Source organism: Artemia franciscana, unplaced genomic scaffold, assembly GCF_032884065.1.
Source record: "Artemia franciscana unplaced genomic scaffold, ASM3288406v1 PGA_scaffold_1179, whole genome shotgun sequence".
Taxonomy (NCBI): Eukaryota; Metazoa; Arthropoda; class Branchiopoda; order Anostraca; family Artemiidae; genus Artemia; species Artemia franciscana.
In genome coordinates, this window is record NW_027062617.1 from 797887 (window position 1) to 810434 (window position 12548).

Below are 12548 nucleotides of genomic sequence, written 5' to 3' on the forward strand. Positions count from 1 at the left end.
TTTGAAAGCTTTTGCTAGATCCTCCAATCTTGGGACAAAATAGAATATTTTTAACAAACTATCAATAAATTATTCGACTATTATTAAGTCCTATTTCCCTATGGAAATCCTGGAAAGGATTTTCCTATCCCTATTTAATATTTACTATTTTCCTAATCCTATCCTGGTTGCAATCATGGTTGTAACACCAGCTCCAGCCCAAACCACGGCTCACTGACTGTATAAGCATTTCTTTTTAGAAAAAAAAACTGGCTAGTGAGGAGGAATGGCTGTTTGAAGCTGATTCAGGAGCGGTAGCTATTATTTTGGTTAATCTTGATAGTAAAAAGTACTCCTTCCCCAAAATATAAAACTGTAAGTATAAAACCAAAATATAAAATCCCTCCCCTCAAAAAAAAGCAATTTCTTTAAATCTTCAATTTGATCCCCTAGACTTGAGACAAAGCAGGGTATATTTACCAAATTATAAGTAAAATTAGACACTTTTGAATCATTTCTAATGACTTTGCAATGTAAGTTTTAATATTGCCTTAACAACACTTCTCATGGCATTTGCATTTGAGCAATTTTTCTGAAACAGTTGGGAGAGACTATCCCGACCAAAGATTCAACCTTTCAAATATTTATTGAACCTGGCCTTTCAATTGTGCTGAACTCAATGGCTATTTCAAAATTTCAATTGGATATCTTTGGAAAAAAAGGGACACAGGAAGTGATCTAATTTCCCTCAAATCTGTGTGGTCACTTAAAAGGTTACTAACCGTTTAATATTTTTTCAAACGAGCCCTCTCCCTATCTTTTAGTATCCTTGGTACCATATGATAATCGATTGTACACGAGAGCTTGAAACCTCCACGGTAGTATTCTCTGAACGTTTTGTAGTTACGCAGGAGGGTAGCTACCTCGAAGGTTAATTATAATGCCGAAGTATCCTAACTCTCATTGAGCCTCAAGATAAATACAGTATTAGTTCTAAGGAAGGTGGAGGATGGTGGCAGAAATTTATATATGATCCCTCTTAATTTCCGGGAATATGTTCTGACCTGCACCGTTATTTTGAAAGTAAAGAGTAACATTAAACCCCAGTACGAGCAGATATGTCCGTATAGGAGGGGAGCTGTCCCATTCTCATCCGCAACCTTCCCCTCGTGGTAGTAGAAACTTCGGAGGATGCTCATTCCATCAAACTTAAAAGTTCAAGTTCTTTTTTAAGTCGAATGTTATTGGGGATTAACCAGCCCCTATCCTAGAACCTATTTCGATATCTGGTCCTTTTGTTACCCCTTATAACATCTGATCGACATTTGGAGGTAACTATTTGCACTTTCTCTATGGCTACTCAATTTTGCATATGGGGGAATTTTATTATGGGGAGAGATAAATAAAAGTTCGAATAAGGATAAATCTTTTTATTAGACTGTGATAATTCACAAAAAATACTAGATATTTCGGTGATGGCACATGTGACCAAAATATCCAGTATTTTTGTGAATTGTCACTGTCTAATGAATGAGTTATCCCTATCAGAACTTTAATTTATCGTCATGGAAAGGGCACTGTGGTCGTCGGTATTACCTATGAAGAGGAGAGGGTAATTATTCTGGAGGAAATTTCAACAGAGAGGAATATCCCAGAAGGACTTTCTGTACGGGACTGGCTAAATTTTTGGAGGGAGACGCCGTCCCTTGTAATGTTGTCCTAACTCACCGTTTTTGGAGATTTGATTACTGTTAGCACGAGGGGCTCCTTGCTTACAGTTTTCTAGTGGCCCTCCGCGTGATTAAATAAATAAATAAAAAACATTTTTCAACTAAAATTAAGGAGCAATATTAAAACTTGAAACGAACAGAAATTATTACATATGCGAGGGAGGTCTCCCCCCCTCCTCAACACCTTGTTCTTCACGCTAAAGTTTTTCGGCATTTTGTAAAAAGTTACTAATTGTTCTAATTAAACGACCCTTCTATTTCAGGAGTCGTTTTTAAAGAATTGGGACAAAATTTAAACTTTAGCCGAAAAAGCGAGGTGTTGAAGAGGGGTAACCCCACTCGTATACGTAATAATTTCTGTTCGTATTAAGTTTTAATATTGCTCCCTGCTTTCACTTGAAAAAAATTGATTTTTTTTTTCAATTTCTCATCGCTTTTTAAATAGCACCAAGGAATCAGGCACAACATCCACGAAAACTTCCCCTCCCCACAAAAATATCCACTGGACAATTAAATCCCTTGAAAATTTCCCCTGGAAAATTACTCATAACGCGTCTACGCATAAAATTGAGTCAGTAAAGGAGAAGGAAAACATATAAAAAAAATTCTGTAGGAATTCTGGCAAATTCCCCCAATATACAGTTTCCCTGAAAAGTTCACCACCTGGAAAATTACGTCTCCATGGAAAACTTTCACTGTGCAAAGTCCCCGAGAAAATAATCGTCCTCCCTCCCCTCTCTTCGCCCAAAAAGGTATGAATAATTCCCGATGGCAAATACTAGCTTGTACGTAAACAATGGGCAAGTTTATAATTTAAAGCCATTGCCCCAGGGGCTGGGGGGGGGGAGTCATGTTATATCCAAAGACATAGGTATTAGACATTCGACTATGCTGAAGACAATAGCAATCTCAGAATTATTATCAGACGATTTTGGGAAAAATGTGGTGTGGGAGGGGGCCTAGTTGCCCTACAATTGTTGGTCACTTAAAAAGCGTATTATAACTTTTAATTTCAGGTAAAATGAGCCCTCTCCCGATATTCTAGGCCCACTGGGTCAATACGATAACCCCTGAGAAAAAAATAAACAAGAAAAAAAACAAATAAACACGCATCCTTTATCTTTCTTCTGGCAAAAAGTACGAAATTCCACACTTTTACAGATAGGAGCTTGAAACCTCTATGTTATAATTCTCTTGTACGCTGAATTTGATGTTGTGATTTTCAATAATATTCTATGAATTTATGGGGTGTTTCCCCTTTTAGAAAATCGGGCGCATTTTTCTCTGGCTGGTAGCCTTTGATGGGTAAGACTAAATTGTATAAAACTTGTATATTTGAAATCGGCATAAAAATTTAATTCCTTTTATGCATCTATTGGTATCAAATTTCGTTTTTAGAGTTTCGGTTACTATTGAGCCTGGTCACTCCTTACTTACAGTTTGTTACTACGAACTGTTTGACAATCGCTGTATGTTGCTTTTTCGATGAATCTCACGAACCTTTCTCTTATTTCCAAAACCTAGAAATTTTAGTGATGATCTTTGGAAAATTGTATACATATATATTAGAAATTACTCTTAAATCTATAAAATACTATAATAAAATACTTTTATAAATAGAATACTATAATAAGCAAATTAATTGTTATTGTTTAGAATCTTGAAATTTTTTTCAAGAAATTGGTATTTTTGGGTTAAATTGTGCTTAATTGGAGCTCTATCTCCGGCAACATATCAAACTTTTAAGAACGGTTAGATTTCTGGCTAAGCGTAAAAAGCTCATGTCGTTTCTTTACAGCCTATCTCAACTTTTTATTCTATTTCCATGGTATACTAGGTTATTTAATATCATTTGTTGGAAATTTTAGTGTTGAATAGTACAAGCTCTATTTATCTGGGTGGAAATTTGTGTTTTGGGTTTGACAAATTTGGTTACAGTATCGATTACTGATTGGGTATCACTTATTTTATATTATTCTTATGTCAAAATTTATTATTATTCTCCGAGACTATTGTGTTTTCTTGTATATTCTAGTGTTATGCTTAATTATTTTTATTTGGTGACATATTTTTAATTCACGCTTTAAGACTAATTGAAAGCAGTTAGACCACTAGCAGAAAGAATATTTTAATTACCAAGGACTTCAAATGAAAACACTCTTTTGGCCTCTAGATCCATTTTAGGTCTATTCAAGCATCAAACCAAGCTTTTTTTAAATTGTCTTTGGGTAGCTTCATAATATTGAAGCATATAGGGTAGTGCTACATTACCCCCCATTAGGGCAGTGTTACGTAGAGGAGGAAGAGGCGCATGATCCTTATATTTTAGTCAACCAATTGAAATTTTGTTCGATTTACCTCTTTTAGAAAACATTTGCATGCCATCCACGAGTAACTTATACCTATTACGTTTCTAATACTTATTAATGTATTTCCATAGTACTATCCCGTTATAATCTATTTCAGCTTTGTTCTATTCCATAATCATATATTTTATTAAGTTCATTACTGGTAAGAAATTGCACAAAAAGTAATCATTGAGGCCATTAGCAGAAAAGTGTCTAGGGAGGCATTATCACTTGTATTACAGCCATCTATTTTACAGGTTTTATGACATACTCGAGCGGGTTTACCGTCAGATGTCGTTCCATCTTCACATTCTTCCACGTTTCCAAGTCCTATTGGACTGCAAGTTCTGGTCAAACTGACCATTGTACCTGAAAATAAGTTTGTATTTACAATTACACGGATTGTTGTTGAGAAACGGAAAAAACCTGTTGTGCCTAATTTCTAGGTAGCACTGTTGCAACAAGTCATTCTATCAATATGCCTTTTCGGTAAATAATTGTTTAGTCGACAATTAATTTTAATTTTTGGGGGGATCACATATTACTCATTTTAGGTACCTCCCCTTTTTTATTATCAAAAAAAATCCCTAAACGGAGGAAGCATGCTGTTCCTAGTTTCTGAAGTGGTCCTTTTTCAGAAAATTAAATAAAAAAACAAGTTTTTTGAAATGAAAGTAAGGAGCGACATTAAAACTTAAAACGAACAGAAATTACTCCGTATATGAAAGGGGCTTTTCCTCCTTGACACCCCGCTCTTTACGCTAAAGTTTTTTATTGTTTTAAAAAGTAGAGTTGCGAGAAAGAATCAAACTTTAGCGCAAGGAGCGGGGTGTCGAGGAGGAAAAGCCCCTTTCAAATACGGAGTAATTTCTGTTCGTTTTAAGTTTTAATGTCGCTCCTTACTTTCATTTCAAAAAACATGTTTTCTTTATTTAATTTCTGAAAGTTTTTGAATTAATGCATGTCTGATTTTGGCTCTCCGTAGATAAATTATTAAAATGAAATTTGCATATTAATTCTTTTTTTGGCTAAATGGCTTTCTCTTAGTTTTGATCAGACGATTTTGAGAAATAATGGGTGGGGAAGGAGGCCTAGTTGCCCTCCAATTTTTTGGTTACTTAAAAAGGTAACTAGATCTTTTGATTTTTAACGAACGTTTTTATTAGTAAAAAATATACGTAACTTAAGAATTAACTTACGTGACAAACTTTTATATTCTTATATTTTTGATTATATATATATGAGGGGGTTGGTCCCCTCGTTAATACCTCGCTCTTCACACTAAATCTTGTTTTGTCCCAATTCTTTAAGAATGACCCCTGAATCAGAAAGGTCGTAGAATAAATAGTTGAAATTACTTAAAATTTTTTTAGCATAAACAGCGAAGTATTTATCTCCTCATAAATATCTCGCTCTTTATGCTAAAGTATTTTTAGAACCCCTCATATGCGTAATAATCTCTGTTCGTTTTAAGTTTTAATGCCTCTCCTTACTTTCAATTGAAAAAACTTTTTCATGTTTATATTTTCATTGTTAGTTTTTTTAATAGTAATGCTAGAAAATCCTGCGCCCTTTTCATTGAATTTCTCTTCCCCCATGAAATATTCCTCCAAGGAAAGATCATCCTCCCATATAGCCCACTCCCATGAACCCCACACCCAAACCAAAAAAATCCCCCTGATAACGTCGTTACACTTCCCAGTAACCATTACTGTATGTAAACATTGGTCAAAGTTTGTAACTTGCAGCCCCTCCCCCAGGGACTGTGGGGGGTAAGTCATCCCCAAAGAAATAGTTATTATGGTTTTCGACTATGCGGAACAAAATGGCTATCTCAAAATTTTGATCCGTTGACATTGGGAAAAAAATGAGCGTGGGAGGGGGCCTAGGTGCCCTCCAATTTTTTTTCACTTAAAAAGGGCACTAGAACTTTTCATTTCCGTTAGAATGAGCCCTCTTGCAACACACTAGGACCACTTGGTCGATACGATGACCCCTTGAAAAAAAAAATAAATAAACACGCACCCGTGATTTGTCTTCTGGCCAAAAATACGAAATTCCACATTTTTGTAGATTGGACCTTGAAATTTTTTCTATAGTGTTTTCTGATACGCTGAACGCAATGGTGTGATTTTGGTGTGATTAAGATCCTATAACGTTTAGGGGGTGTTACCCCCTATTTTCCAAAATAAGACAAATTTTCTCTGGCTCGTAACTTTTGATGACAAAGATTAAATTTGATGAAACTTATATATTTAAAATCAGCATAAAAATCCGATTCTTTTGATATGTCTTTCAGCATCGAAATTCCGTTTTTTAGAGTTTCGTTTACTATTGAGCCGGGTCGCTCCTTGCTACAGTTCGTTACCACGAACTGTTTGATATTTGGTAAATAGGTTTTACAAATGTTGAACACAATGGTTAATTGCCAAAAAAATGAATAATATATTATGTTATAATCAATTTGTCATAGCCATCATAGGCGTAACCTGGAAATATATTAAGGGGGGTCGTTAATCCAACTGTGGTTAAGTAACAAAAGCAAGGGTATCAATTTTAATTTGAAGTTGGTGTGGAGTAACGTACATAGACAGAAATATAACTGCTCGATGATGCAAATTCACAAAATTAAATGGAAAAGGAAGAAAACGACTAAATAATCTGTAATTATTTGAAATCTGTGTTTATAAACTGTGCTTCCATATTTGTACTCATAAAAGGAAGGGTAACAATTTTTATTTGGATTTGGGCTGGAGTAGAGTTCACCGATAGAGATATAATTGCCCAGTTTTGCAAAAATCATCAAAATTAAATCGAAACGATGCACAAAGACCAAATAATATATGTTTATTCGAAATTCTGTGCTTATGAACTGTGCTTATATTATTAAAGGTAAGGGTAAAAATTTTTTACTTGGATTAGGGGTGGAGTAGAGCTCACCGATAGATGCATAATTGCCCGTTAATACAAAACCACCAAAATTGAATAGAAAAGGAGCACAAAGAACAAATAATATGGTCTTCATTTAAAGTCTGTGCTCATAAACTGTGCTTACATATTTGTGCTTATAGCAATAATAGCAAGGGTAACAATTTTTATTTAGATTTGTGGTGGAGTAGCGTACACACCCGGATAAATAACCTGTCGATGATGCAAAATCACCAAAATTGAATGGAAATACACTACAAAGACTAAATAATATGTGTTTATTTGAAATATTTGCTTATAAAATGTGCTTATGTATTTGTGCTTATAGTAATAAGGAAAAGAGTAAAAAAAACTTACTTGGACATGGGGTATAGTAGAGTTCACTGATAGATACATAATCACCCGGTAATGCAAAATCACAAAATTGAATGGGAAAAGAGTACGAAGACTAACTAATATTTGTTTATTTCAAATCTGTGCTTATAAACTGTGTTTACGGTTTTGTGCTTATAGTAATAAAAGCAAGGCTAAAGATGGATTGGAGTAATAGATGTATAATTGAGCAGTAATACAAAATCACCTAAATTGAATGGAAAAGGAGAACAAATACTAATTGATATGCGTTTATTTGAAATATTTGCTTACAAACAATTAATTTAATTTAGCAATAAAGGCAAGGGTAGCAATTTTTACTTTGATATGAGTTTAGTAAAGCTCACCGATAGATACATAATTGCCAAGTAATCCAAAATCACAAAAATTGAATGGAAAAGGAGCTCTAAGACTAAATTATCTGTGTTTATTTTAAATCTGCGCTTATAAATTGTGCTTACAAATCTGTGCCTATAGTAATAAATCAAGGGTAAAAAATTTTATTTGGATATGTAGTGGAGTAGAGCTCACATATACATATATAATTGCCCGGTAATTCAAAATCACAAAAATTGAATGAAAAAGGAGTACAAAGATTAATTCATAAGTATTTATTTGAAATTTGTGCTTATAAATTGTGCTCATATATCTATGCTTATAGTAATAGAAGCAAGGGTAACAATTTTTATTTGAATTTGGGTTGGAGTAGAGCTCACCGATAGATATATAATTGCCCGTTAATTCAAAATCACCAAAATCAAATGGAAAAAGAGAACAAAGACTAAATAATATATATTTATTTGATATTTGTTCTTATGAAGTATGCTTGCGTATCTACAAGGCAAGGGTAACAATTTTTAATCAGATATGGGGTGGAGTTGAATTCAGAGATAGATATATAATTGCCTGATAATGTAAAATCACCAAATCAAATTCATAACTAGTAAAACGACTAAATAATATGTTTACTTAGAATTTGTGCTTATAAACTGTGCTTACATATCTATGCTTATTGTAATAAAAGCAAGGGTAACAATTCTTATTTGGATATCGGATGGTGCAAAAAGTTGAATGAAGAAAGAGCAAAAAGACTACATAATATGTCTTTATTTGGAATATGTGCTTGTAAACTATGTTTGCATATCTTTGCTTATAGTAAAAGCAAAGGTAACAATTTTTTTGGATATGGGGTCGAATAGAGTACCCAGATAGATATATAATTTGCCCGGTGATGCAAGATCACCATAATTGAATGAAAAATGAAGCACAAAGACTAAATAATATGTTTTTATTTTAAAACTGTACCAATAAACTGTCCTTACATATCTATACCTATAGTAAATAAATAAAAAAAAAATTTAACTGCAAGTAAGGAGCGACGTTAAAACTTAAAACGAACAGGAATTACTCCATATATGAAAGAGGTTGTCCGCTCCGCAACGCCTCGCTCTTTACGCTAAAGTTTGACTCTGTCACACCTCTACTTTTTAAAACAAAAAAAAAATTAGTTTAAAGAGCGAGGCGTTGTGGAGGGGACAACCTCACTGCGGAGGGTCACTTAATAAGGGCACCACAACTTTTAAATTCCGTCAGAATGAGCCCTATCGCAGTTCTACGACCACTGGGTCGATACGGTCACCCCTCAAAAAAAAAAATAAAATAAACACGCATCCGTGATCTGTCTTCTGGCAAAATTTTTATAGATAGGAGCTTGAAACTTTTTACAGTAGGATTTGGTAATACGCTTAGCCTGGTGGTGGGGTTTCTCTTAAGATTCTATGATATTAGGGGGTGTTTCCTCCAATTCTCTAAAATAAGGTAAATTTTCTCAGGCTCGTAACTTTTGATGGGCTAGACTAATCTTGATGAAGCTTATATATTTAGAATCAGCATTAAAGTGTGATTGTCTAAATGTAACTATTGGCATCATAAAATTTTTATTTTTAGAGTTTCGGTTAGTATTGAGCCGCGTCGTTCCTTACTATAGTTCGTTACAACGAACTGTTTGATAAAAGCAAAGGTAACAGTTTTTTTGGATTTTGGGTGGAGTAGAGTACCCAGATGGATACATAATTTGCCCGGTGATACAAAATCACAAAAGTTGAATGAAAATGAAGCACAGAGACAAAATAATATGTCTTTATTTGAAATCTGGGCTTATAAACTATGCATACACATCTATGCTTATAGTAATAAAAGCAAAGATTGCAATTATTTCGGTTTAGGATGGAGCAGAGCACATAGACAAATATATAATTTCCAAGTGGTGCAAAATCACCAAAATAGAATGAAAAATTAGCACAAATACTAAATAAAATGTGTTTATTTGATACATATACTTATAAACTGTACTTACATATCTATGCTTATAGTAATAAAAGCAAGAGTAGCAATTTTTATTTCGACTTAGGGTTGAGTAGAGTACACAGACAGATATATTATTGCCCGGTGATGCAAAATCTCCAAAATTGAGTGAAGAAGGAGCACAAAGACTAAATAATAGGTCTTTATTTGAAATCTGGGCTTATATACTGTAGTAGATTGTTTTGGATCTGTGGTAGATTAGAGTTCACAGATATATATATATATATATATATATATATATATATATATATATATATATATATATATATATATATATTTATATGCCCAGTAATGCAAAATCACAAAAATTGAATGGAAAAGAAGCTCAAAGACTAAATGATAAGAGTTTATTTCAAATTTGTACTTATAAACTGTGCTTTCGTGTTTGTGCTTATAGTAATGAAAGCGAGGTTAAAAATTCCGTTTGGATTTTAGCGATAGATATATAATTGTGCGGTAATGCAAAATCACCGAAATAGAATGAAAAATTAGCATAGATGCTAAATAAAACGTGTTTATTTGATATAAATGCTTATAAACTGTGCTTACACAACTATGCTTATGGTAACAAAGAAAGGGTAACAATTTTTATTTTAATTTAGGGTGAAGTAAAGAACACAGCGAGATATTTGAAGTTAGGTAGAGTGCACAGATAGATATATAATTGCCTGGTGATGCAAAATCACAGAAAATGAATGAAAGATGAGCACAAAGACTAAACAATATGTGTTTATTTGAAATCTGTACTTATAAACCTAGCTTACGCATCTATGCTTATAGGAACAAATGGAATGTTAACAATTTTTGAAGGATTTGGTTTGGAGTAGAGTACACAGATAGATATATAATCGTCCGGTGATGGAAAATCATCAAAATTGAATGAAAAAGGACCGCAAAGACTAGATAATAGTTCTTTATTTGGAATTTGTGCTTATAAACTTTGCTTACATATCTGTTCTTATAGCAATTTAAGCTAGGGTAAAAATTTTTATTTGGATTTGGGATTGAGTAGAGTACACAGACAAATGTATATTTGCTCAGTGATGCTAAATCACCAAAATCGAATGCAAAAGGAACACAAAGACTAAATAATCCGTCGCAATTTGACATCTTTGCTTATTAACTATGCTTATATATTTGTGCTAATTTTTTTAGTAATAATTTTGATTTAGATATGGGATGGAGTAGCGTATACAGACCGATATATAATGGCTCAGAAATGCATAATCACCAAAACTGAGCGAAAAAGGAGAACAAATATTAAAAAAATATGTATTTATCCCAAGATTCTTAGGATATGTACTTATAAACCAGCTTAAAGCAAAGGGAAAAAGACAGTTGTAGTGCCAAGTTTCCGTACATGCTTCAATTCTGTTGAATCACTCTCCGAATAAAAAAATCCGTGATACAGCCCTGCATATTATATTTACTTGTTATTTACATGTCAAATTTTAAACCGGTAAAAAGAAAAAAGGTTTTGAGTCAAACAATTTTTCACTTTGCTTTACTTTATTTGATATGATAAACAAAACTATAAACCATTACAAATATAAATCACCACGCTTGGAAAAATACTCAATATTTTTCAAACAGTTCGTGGTAACGAACGACCGTAAGGAGCGTGGTAAGGAGCGACCCGGCTCAATAGTAACAGAAACTCTAAAAACAGAATTTTTGATACCAATAGTTACATCAAAAGAATTGCATTTAATGCTAATTTTAAATATATAAGTTTCATCAAGATTAGTTTTACCCATTAAAAGTTAAGAGCCTGAGAAAATTTGTCTCATTTTAGAAAATAGGAGGAAACACCCCCTAAAGTTAATACAATCTTAACGAAAATCACCCCATCAGATTCGGCGTATCAGAAAACCTTATTGTAGAAGTTTGAAGCTCCCTATCTCCAAAAATGTAGAATTTCACATTTTTTGCCAAAAGACAGATCACGGGTGCGTGTTTATTTGTTTTTTGTTTGTTTTTTTTCTCAGGGTGATCGTATCGACTCAGTGGTCCTAGAATGTTGCGAGAGGGTTCATTATAACAGAAATTAAAAGTTCTGGTTTCGTTTTTAAATGACCAAAAAAATTGAAGGGCATCTAGGCCCCCTCCCGCGCTCATTTTCCCCCAAAGTCACCGGATTAAAACTCTAAGATAGCCATTTTATTTACAATAGTCAAAAAACCTAATAACCATGTCTTTGGGGACAATTTACTCCCCTGCAGTCCCTGTGGGAGGGGCTGCAAGTTACAAACTTTGACCTGTGTTTGCATATAGTAATGGTTACTGGGAAGTGTACAGACGTTTTCAGGGGGATTTTTTTGGTTTAGGGGAAGGAGAGAGTTGGAAGAGGGGGGGGGGGGTAAGTGGGAGGATATTTTCATGGAGAACCTTCTCAGGGGGGAGGAGAATTTCAATGAAGGGGGCGCAGGATTTTCTAGCATTATTTGAAAAAAAAAACAATGAAAAAATAAATATGGAAAGTTTTTTCGGCTGAAAGTAAAGAGCAGCAGTAAAACTTGAAACAAACAAAAATTATTACGCATATGAGGGGTTTACCTCCTCGTAATACCTCACTTTTTTCGCTAAAGCATTTTTAGTAATTCCAACTATTTATTCTACGGTCTATATGATTTAGAGGTCAATCCAAGGAATTGGGACAAAATTTAAGCGTTAGTGTAAAGAGCGAGGTATCTACGAGGGGTGAGCCCCCTCAATTACGCAATAAAAAATACAAATATAGAAGTTCGTTACGTAAGTTAATTCATAAGTTACGTATATTTTTTACTAATGAAAACATTCATAAAAAATTGAAAGTTCTAGTTACCTT

General features: G+C 33.7%; 1 protein-coding gene across 1 annotated transcript in view; it reads right to left on the minus strand.

The window, feature by feature from the left end:
* Nucleotides 1-4190: 4190 nt before the first annotated feature.
* LOC136041188 (U-scoloptoxin(05)-Cw1a-like) overlaps nucleotides 4191-12548 on the minus strand; it is a 53198-nt gene continuing 44840 nt past the window's right edge. The window contains exon 5 of the mRNA XM_065725747.1: nucleotides 4191-4426. Within this exon, the coding sequence (XP_065581819.1) occupies nucleotides 4215-4426 (212 nt within the window). The 3' untranslated portion in view covers nucleotides 4191-4214. The remainder of the gene's footprint in view (nucleotides 4427-12548) is intronic.